Genomic DNA, 18,301 nt, shown 5'->3' on the forward strand with positions numbered 1-18,301 from the left:
TCATGGGTGTGCATAAAATAAAAAAGAAGAGAAGAAGCATTTAAATAGGTTCCAGGGCTGGGCGCAGTGGCTCACGCCTGTAATCCCAGTACTTTGGGAGGCCGAGGCGGGTGGATCACAAGGTCAGGAGTTTGAGACCAGCCTGGCCAACATGGAGAAACCCTGTCTCTACTAAACATACAAAAATTAGCCGGGCATGGTGGCAGGCGCCTGTAATCCCAGCTACTTGGGAGGCTGAGGCAGGAGAATCACTTGAACTCGGGAGGTGGAGGTTGCAGTGATGCGAGATCGTGCCATTTGCACTCCAGCCTGGGCGACAAGAGCAAGACTCTGTCTCTAAATAAATAAACAAATAAGTTCCAAGCTTCACTCAAAACAATCAAATTTTCACATGTAAGATAGGATGGTACTCTTTTCTGGCTTCTCATAGAGATCCAGGTGAATAAGCCAAATCAAAAATGGCAATTACTGCATTAGCAAGGCTTGAAGCAGTAATATAAATAGTTTAGCCCATGACTTCTGGAGTCAGCCTGCCTGGTTTATGAATACCACCATCACTTATTAGCTGAGATGTTAGGCAAATTTCCTCACCTCTCTGACACTTCAGTTGCCTCACTAGTAAACTAGGGTAATAATATAATTTATTCTTTGGGCTATTGTGATGATCAATCACATAGAGACCATTGTAAGTGCTTAGCAAGTACTTGGCACATAGTATTTAACTGCTTTACATATGTTAGCTATTTCTGACAGCCTGCCAAAACCTTGCATATATATATATATACACACATATATATATATACACATATATATACACACACTATATATATACACACATATATACACACACACAATTATATATATACACATATGTATAATGTATATATGTGTATATATACAGATGCGTATATATATACATATGTGTATATATATAATGTATATATGCGTATATATATACACATATGTGTATATATATAATGTATATATGTGTATATGCAAGATTTTGGCAGGCTGTCAGAATATAACTAATAACTAACATATGTAAAGCAGTTAAAATGTATGTAAATACATACACATATATATGCGCCTTTCAAGATTCAAAGCAGCTGCGCACAGTGGCTCAAGCCTATAATCTCAGAATTTTGGGAGGCTGAGGTGATCGCTTGAGTTCAGGAGTTTGAGACCAGCCTGGGCAACACAGTGAGACTCTGTCTCTACAAAAACTTTTTAAAAATTGGCCGGGCATGGTGGCTCATGCCTGTAATCCAGGCACTTTGGGAGGCCGAGGCGGGCGGATCATGAGGTCAGGAGATTGAGACCAGCCTGGCTAACGCAGTGAAACCCCATCTCCACTAAAAAATACAAAAAATTAGCCGGGCGTGGTGGCACGCGCCTTTAGTCCCAGCTACTCGAGAAGCTGAGGCAAGAGAATTGCTTGAATCCACGAGGCAGAAGTTGCAGTGAGCCAAGATTGTGCCACTACACTCTAGCCTGGGTGACAGAGCGAGACTCCGTCTCAAAAATAAAATAAAACAAACAAGAAAAACAAAAAATTTTAAGAAATTAGCCAGTGCAGTGGCTCACACCTGTAATCCCAGCTGCTCGGAAGGCTGAGATGGGAGGACTGCTTGAGCACTGGTGGTTGAGGCTGCAGTGAGCTATGATCATGCCACTGCACTCCCAGCTTGGGTGACAGAGCAAAACTCTCAAAAAAAAAAAAAAAAAAAGAAAAAAAGAAAAAAAACATTCAAAGCATTTGACTCTGCCAGATCATTTGTTCATTTAATCACTGGATAAATGTTTACTGGGAAAGGCACTGGTGGTGCCCGGGATATATTAGTAAACAGAAGCAATAGACATTTTCCCTGTCCTAAAGATTACATTCTGGTGGGTAGAAAAACAGTAAGCAACTAATTGGCCAATTACTCATGTAATTACCATTGTGATAAATGCTTTGAAGAGGAAGTACAGGATATTATTAGAGTTTATTATTTGCAGAAATGAGCTAGTCTGGCAGATCACCTGAAGTTAGGAGCTTGAGACCAGCCTGGCCAACATGGTAAAACCCCATCTCTACTAAAAATACAAAAAATTAGCTGGGTGTGGTGGTGTGTGCCTGTAGTCTCAGCTACTCGGGAGGCTGAGGCAAGAGAATCACTTGAACCTGGGAGGCAGAAGGTGCAGTGAGCCGAGATTGCGCCATTGCATTCTAGCCTGGGCAACAGAGCAAGACTCTGTCTCAAAAAATAAATAAATAATTAATTAAAAATTATTTAATGTATCTATTTCAATACTTCCTTTTCCTCAACCCCCAAAGAACAAACTTTTATCATTTTACTTTCTGATTTAGAAGTTTCCACTGCCTTTTCTTTACAGCCCTCCAGTATTCTTATGTGGGTGAAATCAAACCAAAATGAATACAAATAGAGACATTGAGGGGAAAATTAATGAACAAATATGCACTGTATAGCCTGAGCATATGTGGACGTGGGGGTGGATTCAAGGGCAGCTGTATCTGCTTTTCAAGCTGGTGAAGGTCATGGGCTGAATGTGTGTGCAAGAGACTCAGGTTCTTTTAGCACCAGCCGTTAAAGGCTTCTAGAATCCCAAGCAACCAGGGGCCAGCTTTGAATCCCACCAGCATGTATATAATGCCTTTGTGCTAGCACTTCACTGGGCCCTAGAAGACGGAACTCATGCCCTTAGCCTTTGACGACTATAGGTAACATATTATCTGTTGGGCAGGCAGTGGGCTGGGATTAGGGGTCTTGCCTCTGCTGAAGTCTTAAGTTTGCATGTTTTCTGTTGTTGATAACAGGTAGAGAATCCAACTCAGCTGTTTCCTGAGGTAGCTGCAGATATGCTGACTTTACTCTTCTCAAGCTAATCCGGAACTGCGGGTTCTACTCAGAGGCCTGTGTTGCCACACTATTCATAGGCCATAAGGCCCTCCCTAGTGGGATCAGGAAAACATTTTCCTAGCTTGGGAAAGGCTCACATCCCTATTTTGTTGCCAGCTCTGATGCCAACCTAATAATTTTTTTTTTTTTTTTTGAGACAGAGTCTTTCTCTGTCCCCTAAGCTGGAGTGCCGTGGCGCTATCTCGGCTCACTGCAAGCTCCGCCTCCCGGGTTCACGCCATTCTCCTGCCTCAGCCTCCGGAGTAGCTGGGACTACAGGCGCCCGCCAACATGCCCGGCTAATTTTTTGTATTTTTAGTAGAGACAGGGTTTCACCGTGTTAGCCAGGATGGTCTTGATCTCCTGACCTCATGATCCGCCCGCCTCAGCCTCCCAAAGTGCTGGGATTACAGGCTTGAGCCACCGCGCCCGGCCCAACCTAATAATTTTTAATTACCTGCGGCACCATGGCAAACACACCTTGTACTCTAGATCACAAACACATACCCAATATATACATGTTCTTTGCAAACCAAGAGCTTCAAACCATAAGTCATATTCTCAGTTTTCTAATATTAAGTAGCATAAACAGACAGAATGTTATGGACTGACCTCTATCATTCCCAAAGAAAGGACTGCTGGAGCTGCTAATATTGGCACAAGAAAGAATAACACTTTGTTAGTAAAAGTAGTATCTGGCGAGGCGTGGTGGCTCACACCTGTAATCCCAGCACTTTGGGAGGCCGAGGTGGGTGGATCACGAGGTCAGGAGATCGAGACCATCCTGGCTAACACAATGAAACCCCATCTCTACTAAAAATACAAAAAATTAGCCAGGCATGGTGGCTGGCACCTGTAATCCCAGCTACTTGGGAGGCTGAGGCAGGAGAATGGCGTGAACCTGGGAGGCGGAGTTTGCGGTGAGCAGAGATTGGCGGAGTTTGCGGTGAGCAGAGATCGCGCCACTGCACTCCAGCCTGGGTGACAGAGTGAGACTCCGTCTCAAAAAAAAAAAAGTAATATCTACCCCTAAAAATGGTCAGGGGTCTGGAAAAACCCATGATAAGGATTATTGCCAGGGCTATGGGACATCTGAAGCTGTCTTTGAGATTACCAGTCTAGACCAAATCACATCTTAAATGCCTCCTGTGTGTGCTTCTACCTCCCACCATTTTTATACAGGGGAAATCAGATTTTAGATAAAAAAAAAGGGGGGGGAATGTAGATTAGGGAACACGTGCATATTTTTGTAATGGTGGTGGGATCGGCCAATTTCATTGTTATTTCCATGTGATTGTCAGGGAATGTGGTGGTGGTGGCTAGGAGTTAACTCTACAATAGCCTCTGATCTTTTTTAGCTCTAGTGTCTTACCTACTTACTTTGCAGAGTATTCAATTCCTACTAGGTAAACTAAGAGTTTAAAGCAAAAACTGGTTTACCAGAATTCCTACTGCAGGAGTTAAAGATATTTTTTTTTTTTTGAGACAGAGTTTCGCTTTTCTGCCCAGGCTAGAGTGAAGTGGCACAACCTCGGCTCACTGCAACCTCTGCCCCCCAGGTTCAAGTGATTCTCCTGCCTCAGCCTCCCGAGTAGCTGGGATTATATAGGCGCCCACGACCACACCCAGCTAATTTTTGTGCTTTTAGTAGAGATGGGGTTTTGCCATGTTGGCAAGGCTGGTCTCGAACTCCTGACCTCAAGTGATCCGTCTGCCTTGGCCTCCCAGTGCTGGGATTATAGGCATGAGCCACCATGCCTGGTCTAAAGGGAATATTGAAGAGAAATTAATTGCAGGCCAGGTGTAGTGGCTCATGCCTGTAATCCCAGCACTTTAGGAGGCCGAGGCGGGTGGATCACCTCAGGTCAGGAGTTCGAGATCAGCCTGGTCAATATGGCGAAACCCTGTTTCTGCTAAAAATACAAAAATTAGTGGGGCATGATGGCAGGTGCCTGTAATCCCAGCTACTTGAGAGGCTGAAGAATTGCTTGAACACAGGTGTCTGAGGTTGCAGTGAACTGAGATCGTGCCACTGCACTCCAGCCTAGGTGATAGAGTGACTCTGGTCTCAAAAAAAAAAAAAAAAAATTAATTGCAAGAAACCATGAGGTTGTGACTTTTTTTTTTTTTGAGACAGAGTCTTGCTCTGTCACCAGGCTGGAGTGCAGTGGCACGATCTCGGCTCACTGCAACCTCTGCCTCCTGGGTTCAAGCAATTCCCCAGCCTCAGCCTCCCGAGTAGCTGGGATTACAGGTACGCACCACAATGCCCAGCTAATTTTTTGTATTTTAGTAGAGATGACGTTTCACCATGTTGGCCAGGATGGGAGGTTGTGACTTTTTTGGTCTCCATCCCCATGTATGATTGAAGAATCGTTGCTGAAATGCTAGCCTTACTTATGTGTCCTCTCCATCTTTGACTCTCTGCAGGTCAAAAATAATTAAAATTCAACAAGCCTTGGAAGCAAGAGATTTTCACAGACCTCACACTCTTACTCTTTCCCCTGGCTATGGCTCCTTAATCTAAAATAGTTCTAAGACAGCTTCAACTTTTGATCCCAGCAGTACAATATTCACAATTGGGATGTGCCAGTTGGTGGGGAGGCCTGGCATTCTCTGGGACCAGTGGGACCGTGCAAATGCGCTAAAGTGACTGCACATCTGCACCAGAGTCTGGTAACACCTAGTGCTCTTCAATTTCATAGTAAAAGCCCTAGTCTGGGCTGGAAGATAACCAGGATCCAGGCAAGCTGCAGCTGGCAGACTCCTACCTTTTAGATTTCCCGACAGGGTGACTTTGCTTGGCTACCCAAAGGGAAAAGATGTCTATAAAGCATTTGAGCCTAAGTGGACAACTGCGTATACAATATATAAGCTAAAAAAAAATTTATCTCACCAAACATAATCTTCTATTTTTAGTTGCCTGACAATAAGTATGTTCATACTTCAAATTTCTACAGTTGGTAATAACTTTATGATAGAGAACACAGTAACAAATCATATCTACCAAGAATCACTGCCACAGAGTAAGGGATGTTTAGGACATTTGTAAAATGAGGTGGTTTACTGTTTTTCATCTTCTGTAAGTCTGAAATTGACTTAAATCTTCCAAAAAGGTTATTGTCTTCAAAACTGACACTCATTTAAAAGGTGTTTTTAATTAAAAAAAAGACAAAGTGAGCCTATATTTGTAAACATTTATTCTCTTGAACTGAAAAAGGCTTGCATCAGCACACATTGTACAGCCTTGCAAATTACACAGAAATTTGAAAAGAAGGTTCCTTGTTCATAAGTGCAATGAATCTTTGATGTCCAGTGATCCGCTGCAAACAATGAAGACAAACTGTAAAGCACTTAAGAAGTTTCCAGCACTCATCAAATGCATTTCCTTAGGTGACAAAAAATCCACAAGGAGGGGAATGCAAATAAGTGCATTTAGTTATTAGAGAGATACTTGAAAAAAAAAAAAAAAGGTGGAAGTATTTTCCTGCTTAGAATGATTTCTGTTCCCCTTTGAATGTAAGTGGTTTAAGAGGCATTAAGAACATAATTTATTTCATACTTAATGTTCGCACTACCTAAATGAATAAGGAAAGGGCCCTACAGGGAAGAGTTATGTATTTTTTGGCAATTGTTTCTGAGTTTAGAGATTCAGAGGAAGAGTAATCCTCTATTTGTGGGCTCTTCTTAGCATCCCTAACGCCCAAGGAGATTGTACATGGTTTTGACTTGGTTATTTCACTCCTGCATTCTTTTTCCCCCAAATTTTAAGTTGGGTCACATTGTGCTGGCTGCAAAAAGAAATACAGGTTGCAACTGGTTATAATCATTTTGAAGAATAATTTGCTGTACAATAGAGCTTTGGATCTGATACAAGAATTTAGAAATATAAAACAAAGTAACTATAAAAGTTAGGAGGCATTTGAACGGCATTTCCTTAGAAAAACCTGCTAACTCTGTATCATTCTGATGTGGATTCCTATAGTCATGTGGGGTGAAATGCATATTTTTTCCCCCTTTGCTGGATCACTGGCCTTTCTTCAAAAGCTATAACGCCATGAATACACATCCTAGGAGTCTCTATAATGTTAACAGAAGCTCCAAATACCAAGCCAATCAAAGATGGGAGAGGGCAGGGGAACCATAAAGGCGAAGGGTCCAAAGGTGGCTGTTACTGAGAACTTGCCCTTTCCAAAATGTGAAAGTCATAGTGCTTCTTGCTTGTTCTCAGCTTAAACTTGTTAACTGAGTTAATTTGTTTCTTCAATGCATTCTGTGCAGCTGAAATGGAGGGGAATGTGGCTAAGACGGTGTAGGTGGAGGCCAAGTCACTGGGTTTAGAGCGTTCAGGGTTGACAGTGTTGTCCCCGCTGCCACAGCAGAGGGGGTGACGACGTGGTTGGGACTGGGGGTCCCGGAGCCACCGGATTTTGGCGCCAATTTTAAAGAGTTCCCCAAAAAGCTTTTCAGCTTCCATGCGAGTTATTCCATCTGGTAGTTCAGTAATTTCCAAGACCTTCCCAACAACTAGAATAGAAAAGGTACAGAATACATCCCTGTTACCAAAAAAGTTGAGTAAAAAAGCACTGCAGACCCAAATATGACATGGGAAATGACCATTCAAATACACAAAACTAAAATTGTTAGGGCCATTTTTTTTTTTTTTTTTGGAAATGGAGTCTTACTCTGTCTCCCAGGCTGGAGTGCAGCGATGTGATCTCGGCTCACTGCAACCTCCACCTCCCAGGTTCAAGCGATTCTCCTGCCTCAGCCTCCCAAGTAGCTGGGATTACAAGCACCCGCCACCATGCTCAGCTAATTTTTTGTGTTTTCAGTAGAGACGGATGGGGTTTCACCATGTTGGCCAGGCTGGTCTTGAACTCCTGAGCTCAGGCAATCCACCTGCCTCAGCCTCCCAAAGTGCTAGGATTACAGGCATGAGGCACTGCACCCGGCCAGGGACATCCATCTTTTAAATCATTCCTACTTACCCCACAGGCAAGGAATAGAGGGCTAATAGTGTTAAAGCTACTGAGCCAGGCGCACCTGTAATCCTAGCACTTTGGAAGGCCGAGGTGGGTGGATCACCTGAGGTCTGGAGTTCAAGACCAGCCTGACCAACATGGTGAAACCCCATCTCTACTAAAAACACAAAAGATTACCTGGGTGTGGTGGTGGGTGACTGTAATCCCAGCTACAGGGGAGGCTGAGGCAGGAGAATTGCTTGAACCTGGGAGGTGGAGGTTGCAGTGAGCTGAGACTACACCACTGCACTCCAGCATGGGCAACAAGAATGAAACTCCATCTCAAAAATAAATAAATAAAATTAAGCTACTGATGTCATAGTCTTTACTGGTAGTTGCACAAATAAAAAGAAGCATTGTACAGTGGCTTCTCTAAATTAGGTGATCTCAAACATTTTTCTGAACTTCACATTTCCATTGTAAAATAAAATAAAAGCACTTGCCCTAACCACACCACAAGGCTGCTGAGTAGAAAGTTAAAGTACAAACTTGAAGGCACTTTATCACAGAGAGGCAATATATTTGTTCACTCAGACTCTTTCCCACATGGATGTAAGGACAAACCCTTTCTCAAAGAACTAAGAGGCTAAGAGTTTCACTCTACTTGTTCCTCTCACACATTTCCCTTTGGCCCCTCTGTCCCTCCTAAACCCACCATCTTACTATATATACTCTCACATCTCAAATGACACAGGGTCATAGGAACATATCCAAGAACCCTAAATCAGAGATGGCAAAAATTATTATGACTTTTTGCAGGATTCTAGGAAGAGGAAAACCCATTTCAGTGCTGTGGTGTATTTTTAAAGACTGTCACCAGTTTGCAGACCCACATCCAGTTGCCCCTCAGAGACATACCAGTTTCTCCTGCTCCAAGGTCCGTGGATGCAGCTTTTTTAGCTTGTCTCCTTCCTCGGTTTCCATGCCTGCTGCCAGGTTGACCCTGAAAACCCATAAATAGTTGAGAAACAAGGTTAATAATGCTGACAAACACACTTTGGATGTTTAAAAACTTAACACCCAAACACCTTTAGTTTGGGTTTTGTACTCTGGCAGAAGAAAATCAGTCCCAGGCCTTCCGGATTCTGCCTCTGTGACAGTGGCATTTCTGTCTTTCATTATGACCAATCACTTGCTGACAGTCCTTCATTAGCAAGAGTGCCCCAATCCCTTGCCACTGCCTTGTCTTTGGGTGGCACTAGAGAATTACTGCTCTGCCAAGCAGCACACCATCTTCTCCTTTGCTCTGCTTCTGATGTAGCCAGTGATAATCTGTGTAAACCAACTGGCTGAGGCACAGAGCTCTCCTTGGGCAGTGCCAGCAGGTGGGCTCAGGGTTGCCCCTTATACTCTGAGGGAGCTATGACGTTCTGCAACAAAACCTAGGAGGTTAGTTGTCTTTCATACCTGTTGGTTTGGAATGTGTCCGTGCAGAACAGCAGGAGGGTTGTACTGCAGTGGCTGGCCAAGTAATGGATACCTGGAATCTCCTGAAAGTCAATAAAATATTTTTACATTTTTTCTTTCCTCAGTTAAAAAGTACTTGCCAGAGGCCGGGCACGGTGGTTCATGCCTGTAATCCTAGCACTTTGGGAGGCTGAGGCAGGCGGATTACTTAAGGCCAGGAGTTCGAGACCAGCCTGGCCAACATGGGTGAAACCCCATCTGTAATAAAAATATAAAAATTAGCCAGGCATGGTGGTGGGCGCCTATAATTCTAGCTACTCAGGAGGCTGAGGCATGAGAACTGCTTGAACATGGGAGGCAGAGGTTGCAGTGAGCCGAGATGGCACCACTATATTCCAGCCTGTGTGACCGAGTGAGAGACTGTCTCAAAAAAATAAAAAATAAAATAAAATAAAAAGTACTTGCCAGAGTTTTCTAATTGATCAAAATAAGATGAACAGGGGAAACAAGTATGATGGCATAAAAAAAGTATAGATAACTGACATTTTTCTTTTGGAGACAGGGTACTGCTCTGTCAACAACCCAGGCGGGAGTGCAGTTGTGCAATCATAGCTCACTGCAGCCTTGAACTCCCGGGTTCAAGGGATCTTCCTGCCTCAGCCTCACAAGTAGCTGGGACTACAAGCACAAACTACCATGCCTGGCTAATTTTATTTTAGTAGAGATAGAGTCTCACTATGTTGACCAGGCTGGTCTCAAACTCCTGGCCTCCAGCAATCCTTCCACCTCATGAGTTGCTGGGATTACAGGTGCAAGCCACCATGCCTGGTTAAATGACATTTTAAACAAGAATTAAAAATTTCCACATATCCTTTTAAGAGCCCAGGCAAAATTCTGAAAAGATTAAGGACTAATAACAGTGGCTAGGAAGGAAGGTGCATGGTAGGAACTACATGAACAGAGACAGGATGGAGAGAAACTACTCTGGATACTTTGAAGATATGGAAGAGGAAGAATCTAAGAAAACTATGACACTAAATCCTAACATCCCATATGAAATATACCAAAATAACTGCAACACACATGCCAATCACTTGAGGTGCTGAAATCCACATCATTCTATTATGATTAAAATCTTACCTTTCAGAGGAAGGAAGAAACTCTGGATAAACATTAAGTTTTTATCTCCCCAATTCACTATTAATTGCTATAAATTTATAAATATAATATATGCATGTACACATTTACATATACTCAAACACACTTTAATAGTTCTAACCAATGGGTAGTTGTACATCCTAGGTCTTAAGTCTGCTCTTCTTAATCTTTAAGTGAAATTTGCATTTATAATTTGAACCTGTTCAGAAAAAGTTGTGTAGTTCTTAAGTGTCATTATTCATAAGTATTCCCTTCCTAAATCAGTAAATGTAGGTTAGTGAGGATGGAGATTTTCCAATTGCTTTCTTTTACTCAGGAAAGCCTAAAGTCATCACACGGCAAAGGCTTAATAAATGCTGACTGCAAAAACTCTGTCTTGGAGAATAAGGTTTTTGTGTTATATTTTCATTTATTTTATAATCGTAAGTTCTCGAATTTAGTACATTTTGTGTTTGGAGGAGGGTTATCAGTAGGTGCTAGGAAAGCATCCTCAGGAAATTGTACACCCCATTTCCTGAGAGCTTCGTAACAGAAAGCAGCAAGGTGTGGACTTCTTGCCATTCCACAAGGCTCCTTCCAGGTGAACACAGTGAAGATGCCTGGGCAGCTCCCTGGCAGGACATATGCATGACATACTCACTCTTTCCCAACCTATAGATGGAAGGGAAGATATGACATGGGGGTTTAGCACTGAGATCAGAGATGCCAAGTGAAGTGTGAAGGTGTGTAAAAAACAGTTGTGAAGGCCGGGTGCGGTGGCTCATGCCTGTAATCCCAGCACTTTGGGAGGCCGAGACAGGCGGATCATGAGGTCAGAGTTCGAGATCAGCCTGGCCAACATGGTGAAACACCATCTCTACTAAAAACACAAAAAATTAGCCAGGCGTGGTGGCGTGTGCCTGTAGTCCCAGCTACTTGGGAGGCTGAGGCAGGAGAATAGCTTGAACTCAGGAGGTGGAAGTTGCAGTGAGCCAAGATCACGCCATTGCACTCCAGCCTGGGCAACAGGGCGAGACTCCGTCTCGAAAAAAAAAAAAAAGAAAAAAAAAGAAAATACTTGTAAAGAAGTCAGAGTTAAGTGCTACAATAATGAAATTTTCAAAATTTAATGAGACTCAAAAACTTAGCATTAACAGAATATAGAGAACATTGCTTAAACATTCTGGAATCCCCTAGATAAAGACATTTAAGATTTTCCAACAAAAGATAAAACCTTTTAATTCTATAAAATTTCAAGTATATAAATGTATAGATAGAAAAGCATAATGTACCCATCATCCAGGTTCAACTGTGATCACCCCTGCTTTGTTTTTCCTGTTAAAGCAAATCTCAGCATTTTACTTGTAAATATTTCAGTGTACAAACATCTAATGGATAACTCCTTTTTTTTGAGACAGAGTCTTGCTCTGTCACACAGGATGGAGTGCAGTGGCACCATCTCTGCTCACTGCCACCTTTGCCTCCCAGGTTCAAGCGATTCTCCTGCCTCAGCTTCCTGAGTAGCTGGGATTACAGGCACCCACCACCACGCCCAGCTAATTTGTTTCAAATATGGAGATAAGATTATAGTCAGCAGTACAAAGACCCCTCCTAATAGGTTTGGCCAGGTGTTCCTCCTGTGGCATTCATACCAGACTGCATGACGCATACTGTTTCAATTTATTTTTTTAAAATAGGCAATTTCTAAATTTATTTATTTAGAGATGGAGTCTTGCTCTGTCGCCTAGGCTGGAGTGCAGTGGCACAATCTTGGCTCGCTGCAACCTCCGCCTCCCGGGTTCAAGCGATTCTCCTGCTTCAGCCTCCTGAGTAGCTGGGATTACAGGCATGCGCCACCATGCCTGGCTAATTTTTTTTTTTTGTATTTTTAATAGAGACGGGGTTTCACCATGTTTCAGGCTGGTCTCAAACTCCTGACCTCCTGATCCACCCACCTCAGCCTCCCAAAGGGCTGAGATTACAGGTGTGAGCCACTGCGCCTAGCCTTTTTTCTAAATTTAATAAGGAATTTGTTTTGTAGAAAATTTGGAGATAGAGAATTACAAAGGAGAAAATAAAAACCACTCTGGTGCTGGGTGTAGTGGCTGACATTTGTAATCTCAGCACTTTGGAAGGCCAAGGTGGGGAGATTGCTTGAGCCAAGGAGTTCGAGACTAGCCTGGGCAACATGGTGAAACCCTGTCTCTACCGAAAATACAAAAATTAGCCAGGTGTGGTGGTGTGCCTGTAAGCCCAGTTACTCAGGAGGTTGAGGTAGGGGGATCATCTGAGTCCGGGGAGGTCAAGGCTGCAGTGAGCCACAAATGCACCACTGCACTGCAGCCTGGGCGATGGAGTAAGACAGTGTCTCAAAACAAACAACAACAAACAAACCAACATCAACAAAACCCACCCTGGTAATTCCATCACTTCTAACATTTTGGTGTGTATCTTTTCACTCTTCTACATGTGTGGGCTGACTCATACATATGTGTGTGTATAAGTTTTTAAGGAAATTGAGATATAATTAACATACAATAAAATCAATAAAATAAACATTCTAAGTGTTGAATCTGATGAATTCTAACAATTTTAAAAGTCCGTGTAACCATACCCCACCCCCCCACCCCCTTAAAGAATATTTCCATCCCTGGAAGAGTTCCCTCCAGCCCCTTCCCAGTCAGTTCCACACCCCATCTCTACTACTATCTGATTTTTAACATCACAGATTAGTTTGTCTGCAGCTGGATTTCATATAATTAGAATCATATAGAATATATTCTCTTTTTGTCTTATTTTTTGGTTAACATCGTGACCTGGAGAGTCACGATGTTGTTGTGTGTCAGTAGCTTGCTTTGTTCCCTTTTATTGTTGAGTAGTACCCTTTTAAGGATATAGCACAATTTGTTTATCCAGTCTCCTGTTGATGGACATGTTGGTCTTGTCCAGTTTGAGCTATTATAAAATAAGGTTGCTATATTTTGTACACAAGACTATGTGAACATGTTTTCAATTCTCTTTCCCCTAGGAGTGGAATTACTGGGTTATATGGTAAGTGATTAAAGTCTTAGGAAACTGCCATACCTTTTCCTAAAGCGGTTTCATCACTGTACACTCTTACCGCCAGTGTGTGAGAATTTTAGTAGCTCTGTATCTTTACCAACATTATTTTTTAAGTACTCACATGTGGATTTTGCATGTTGTAGGGGTTTGGGGGTTTGGTGTACTTATTATTTTGTCACCCAGGTAATAAGCATAGTATCCAATAGGTACTTTTCAATCCTCACCCTCTCCCCTCAAGTAGGCCCAAGTGTCTATTGTTCCCTTCTTTGTGTCCATCAATGTTTAGCTCCCACTTACAAGGGAGAACATTCTTCTTTTTTTTTTTTTTTGAGATGCAGTGTCAATCTTGTCACCCAGGATGGAGTGCAGTGGTACGATCTCTGCTCACTGCAACCTTCGCCTCCAGGATTCAAGCAATTCTCCTGCCTTAGCCTCCCAAGTAGCTGGGATTATAGGCATGTGCTACCATGCCGGGCTAATTTTTGTATTTTTAGTAGAGATGGGGTTTCACCATGTTGGCCAGGTTGGTCTCGAACTCCTGACCTCAAGTGATCTACCCACCTCAGCCTCCCAAAGTGCTGAGATTACAGGCGTGAGCCACCATGCCTGGCAAGTGAGAACATTCTTTACCAACATTTGGTGTTGTCCGTGTTTTTGATTATAACCATTCTAATGGGTGTGAAGTGATATTCTGGCTTGATATTCATTTCTATAATGACTGATGTTAAATATCTTTGCAAGGGCTTATTAGACATCTGCATACTACTTCAAAATGTCTGTGTAACTTGTTTTTCAAAATCACTCACCATATTGTGAATATTGCTCCCCCTGTCGTCATTTTTTTTTTTGAGATGGAGCCTCTCTCTGTCGCCCAGGCTGGAGTGCAGTGGCGCGATCTTAGCTCACTGCAGCCTCTGCCGCCAAGGTTCAAGCGATACTCCTGCTTCTGCCTCCCGAGTAGCTGGGATTATAGGTGCCTGCCACCGTGCCCAGCTCATTTTTGTAGTTTTAGTAGAGACGGGGTTTCACTATCTTGGCCAGGCTGGTCTTGAACTCCTAACCTTGTGATCCACCTGCCTCGGCCTCCTAAAGTGCTGAGATTACAGGTGTGAGCCACCGTGCCTAGCCTGAATACTGCCCCCTTTCAGTGATTCTTTAGATAGCTACATAATCTTCCTTGTATGAATATCCCATAATTTAAGTATTCCTCATTGATGAACACAAGTTGCTTGTAAATTTTTTTGCTATAGGATAAACTCTTCTGTATATAAATCTTTGTGTGCATTATCCTTAGGATAAATTCTAGGAAATACAATGGTTTCCATATTAGTTTATAATCATCTGCTTGCACGTCTGCTCCCCCAAGTAGACTAAGGGTTAGTGAGGGTAAGGACTTCTCCTTACTCACCTTTATACACCAAGGGCATAGCCATTTCCTTAATAAATGATTGCTGAATAAATTTTTGGATAATCTCTTTTTTGTTTTATTTTTGAGACAGAGCCTTGCTCTGCTGTCCATGCTGGAATGCACTGGCATAATCAGAGCTCACTGCAGTCTTAAATTCCTGGGCTGAAGTGATCCTCCCACTTCAGCCTCCTGAGTATCTATGACTACAGTCATGTGCCACCACTTCTGGCTGATTTTTGTAGTTTCTCTAGAGACGGGGTCTTGAGTGGCCTCAAGTGATCCTTCTGCACTGGCCTCCCAAAGTGCTGGGAGTACAGGCGTAAGCCATTGCACCTGGCCTGGATAAACTTTTGATACATATTACTCTAATGCAGAAATTAAAATACTGAAAAAATGTAGAAAAATGTGTATTATTACTATAGAGGAATGGATTCTAAGAATACGTTAAAGCGATTTTAATGTGATCATGTAATTACTAAATATAAGTAATTACTGAATTAATAATTATTAATTAGCAATGACACATTAAGGTTAGGAGAGTATATGGTCACAAATAGACATGCCTGAGTGTAGGTGAAGATGTAGCTCTGTGGAAAATAGAAAGGCAATATTACCAAGATAAATTACCAAGTCACTGGGAATGGATGTCTTAAATTCTCTGAAGCTGTGACTAGTTTCATGTACACTTACCTTGCCCGGGGACAAAAGGTCTAGAAAATTGGGGCATGATGGAAAGTGGTGGTCCAGAGGGACGTACAGTTTTCAGGGTGGACAGCTGAGCTGGTGCTGGCGACTGAGCTGGTGAAATAATGGGGCTACTGAGTTGAGGGCTGTGCTGCAATTACAATACGTCAAGAAAATGGGTCAGCATTTTGGGCAGGCTTATTTTTTATTATTCCTGATTACATATATGTACTTGTTACAAAATAAGTCAAACACAGAAACATGTAATCTGCAACTCCCAAAAATAAACACTGGTAACAGATTGTTTCTTTTTTTTTCCTTTTTTTTTTTTGAGACTGAGTCTCGCTCTGTTGCCCAGGCTGGAGTGCAGTGGTGCAATCTTGGCTCACTGCAAGCTCTGCCTCCCAGGTTCACACCATTCTCCTGCCTCAGCCTCCTAAGCCTCCTGCCTCGGTCTACAGGCGCCTGCCACCATGCCCAGCTAATTTTTTGTATTTTTGGTAGAGATGGGGTTTCCCTGTGTTAACCAGGATGTTCTCAATCTCCTGACCTTGTGATCCGCCTGCCTCAGCCTCCCAAATTGCTGGGATTACAGGCATGAGCCACCACGCTCAGCCGGGAGATTGTTTCTATGCACATGCATTCATACATCCATTTTTCACAAAAATGGTAACAGACTACATCCTACTTTTGAAACTTGCTTTTTTACCTTGGCAATAATATTGCCAATACTTTTGCATGAGAGAATACACACAGCTAACTCACTCTTTTTTCATATTAAATACTATAACATTTCATATTTAAATAATTTCATTAGAGAATAGTTTCTAAGATTGTAAAAGAATTCCCAGATTTCCCAAATGACGTTAACTTTTATTACACTGCTTTCTGTGTGTGTGTGTGTGTGTATACATCCACATATATACATATATATCACTGTGTTTTCTGGAACTGTTTGAAAGTGAATTTCACATGATATTCCTTTAACCCAGAATAATTAGTGTCTATTTCCTAACAACAAGGACTTTTATAATATAATCAAAGTAGAATAATAAAAGCCAGAAAATTAACAATACAATAGTATTATCTAATCTACAGTTAATTTAAATTTTGCCAAGTGTCCCACTAATGTCCCTTATAGCAAAAGATAAGAAAAATGTTTCCCTTCAAGTCCAGAATCCAGACTAAAATCAAGGGCTGCATTTTGTTGTCATGGCTCCTTAATCTTCTTTAATCTGAAGCAGAACAGCACAGTCTCTTCTTTCTTTCATGACTTTGACATTTCTGAAGATTTGTTTCAGAAGATCAGTTATTTTGTAGACTGTCCCTCAATTTTGGTTTGTCTGCTGTCTCCTCATTAAAAGTTCATGTTATATATTTGGGAAAGGAACACCAGAGAAGTAATGTGTCCTTCGCAGTGGATCACATCAGAAGGAACCTGATGTCTATCTGTCATCACAGTATTGGTGACATTTACTTCGACTGCTTTGTTAACGTGGTGCCTATCAGGTTCCTCCACTGTAAATTACCATTTTTTTCCTTTGTAGTTTTAAGTATCTTGTAGGGAGATACTTTAAAAAAAATTCTGCTTTTCCTCAGAACTTCACCCACTAGTTTTGTAGCCTCTGGTGGTGACTCTTGCCTGATGGTTTCTTGGTGGTGATCTTCTAATTTCACGATTCTACATTTATCACTTTACATTACACTGAGGTAAGACAGAGTTTCATTTTCCATTTATTGATTTTTATCAGTATGGACTCATGAATTCTTATTTTATTCCATGGATGATCACTCATTTCTATCATTGTTTTATGCCCCAAACCTCCACTCCTGATCCTGTATTCTTCAACACGTCCCTATTTTTCTTCCATCCCTTCCTTACTTTCTGGCACAGCCAAGATGGCCTACGCCCATCTGGTACTTTCCCTGCACCAACTCTGGCAACAGTTATTTTTCTAAGGAGCCTTAGTTCCTTTTAATGGAGACTGGTTATTTACAAACTACCATCTCAATAGTAGGTGTATCTTATTCTTTTCAGTATTACATATTAAGGGCATTTTCCTAAATGGCACAGTAATAATCAGTTACCCACTGATGAATGTCAAGACTGTTTACAGTTTTTCAATATTACAACAGGGAAAAAAGAAATATTGTACACATATTTTTGCACTTATTGTATAATTTTTACTGGATAAAGTTCCAGAAGCGTTATCTGTGGATCAAATTCTACATTTTGAAAAATGTCTCCAAAGTGCATTCCAAAGAGCTGTACCAATTTACACTACCACAAAGAGAGTCCCAGAGCTTATAACTTGATCTTTGCCAAACTATTACTACGGCAGATTATTGGTCTTCCTGAATTTTCCCAATTATATAGATGAAAAGTAGTTTTATATTTTCATCTGTTTAATGGCCACTGATAGTTTGTGAGCTGATCTATAATAACCTTTGTCCCACCCCCTCCTTTTTTTTTTTTTTTTTTGAGACAGGGTCTCACTCTGTCAACTAGGCTGGAGTACGGTAGTGTGATCACAGCTCAATGCAGCCTCTACCACTCAGGGTCAAGCAATCCTCCTGCTTCAGCCTCCCGAGTAGCTAGAACTACAGGTGTATACCGCCCCACCTGGCTAATCTTTAATTTTTTTTCTAGAGATGGGATCTCATTATGTTGTCTAGGC

The 18,301-nt window shown here is 41.9% G+C and overlaps 1 protein-coding gene across 21 annotated transcripts in view; it reads right to left on the reverse strand.

Moving 5' to 3' along the window:
* Positions 1–6,083: 6,083 nt before the first annotated feature.
* Positions 6,084–18,301, reverse strand: part of R3HDM1 (R3H domain containing 1) — a 199,715-nt gene continuing 187,497 nt past the window's right edge. For all 21 annotated transcript variants that reach the window (XM_032145802.2, XM_058434352.1, XM_032145789.2 and 18 more), the window contains 4 exons: positions 15,630–15,774; positions 9,332–9,414; positions 8,783–8,867; positions 6,084–7,427 (listed from right to left, as the gene is read on the reverse strand). In XM_032145802.2, coding sequence (XP_032001693.1) covers positions 7,072–7,427; positions 8,783–8,867; positions 9,332–9,414; positions 15,630–15,774 — 669 coding nt within the window. In that variant the 3' untranslated portion in view covers positions 6,084–7,071. The remainder of the gene's footprint in view (positions 7,428–8,782; positions 8,868–9,331; positions 9,415–15,629; positions 15,775–18,301) is intronic.

The sequence above is a fragment of the Hylobates moloch genome, unplaced genomic scaffold (assembly GCF_009828535.3).
Source record: "Hylobates moloch isolate HMO894 unplaced genomic scaffold, HMol_V3 SCAFFOLD_24, whole genome shotgun sequence".
NCBI classification, from domain to species: Eukaryota; Metazoa; Chordata; class Mammalia; order Primates; family Hylobatidae; genus Hylobates; species Hylobates moloch.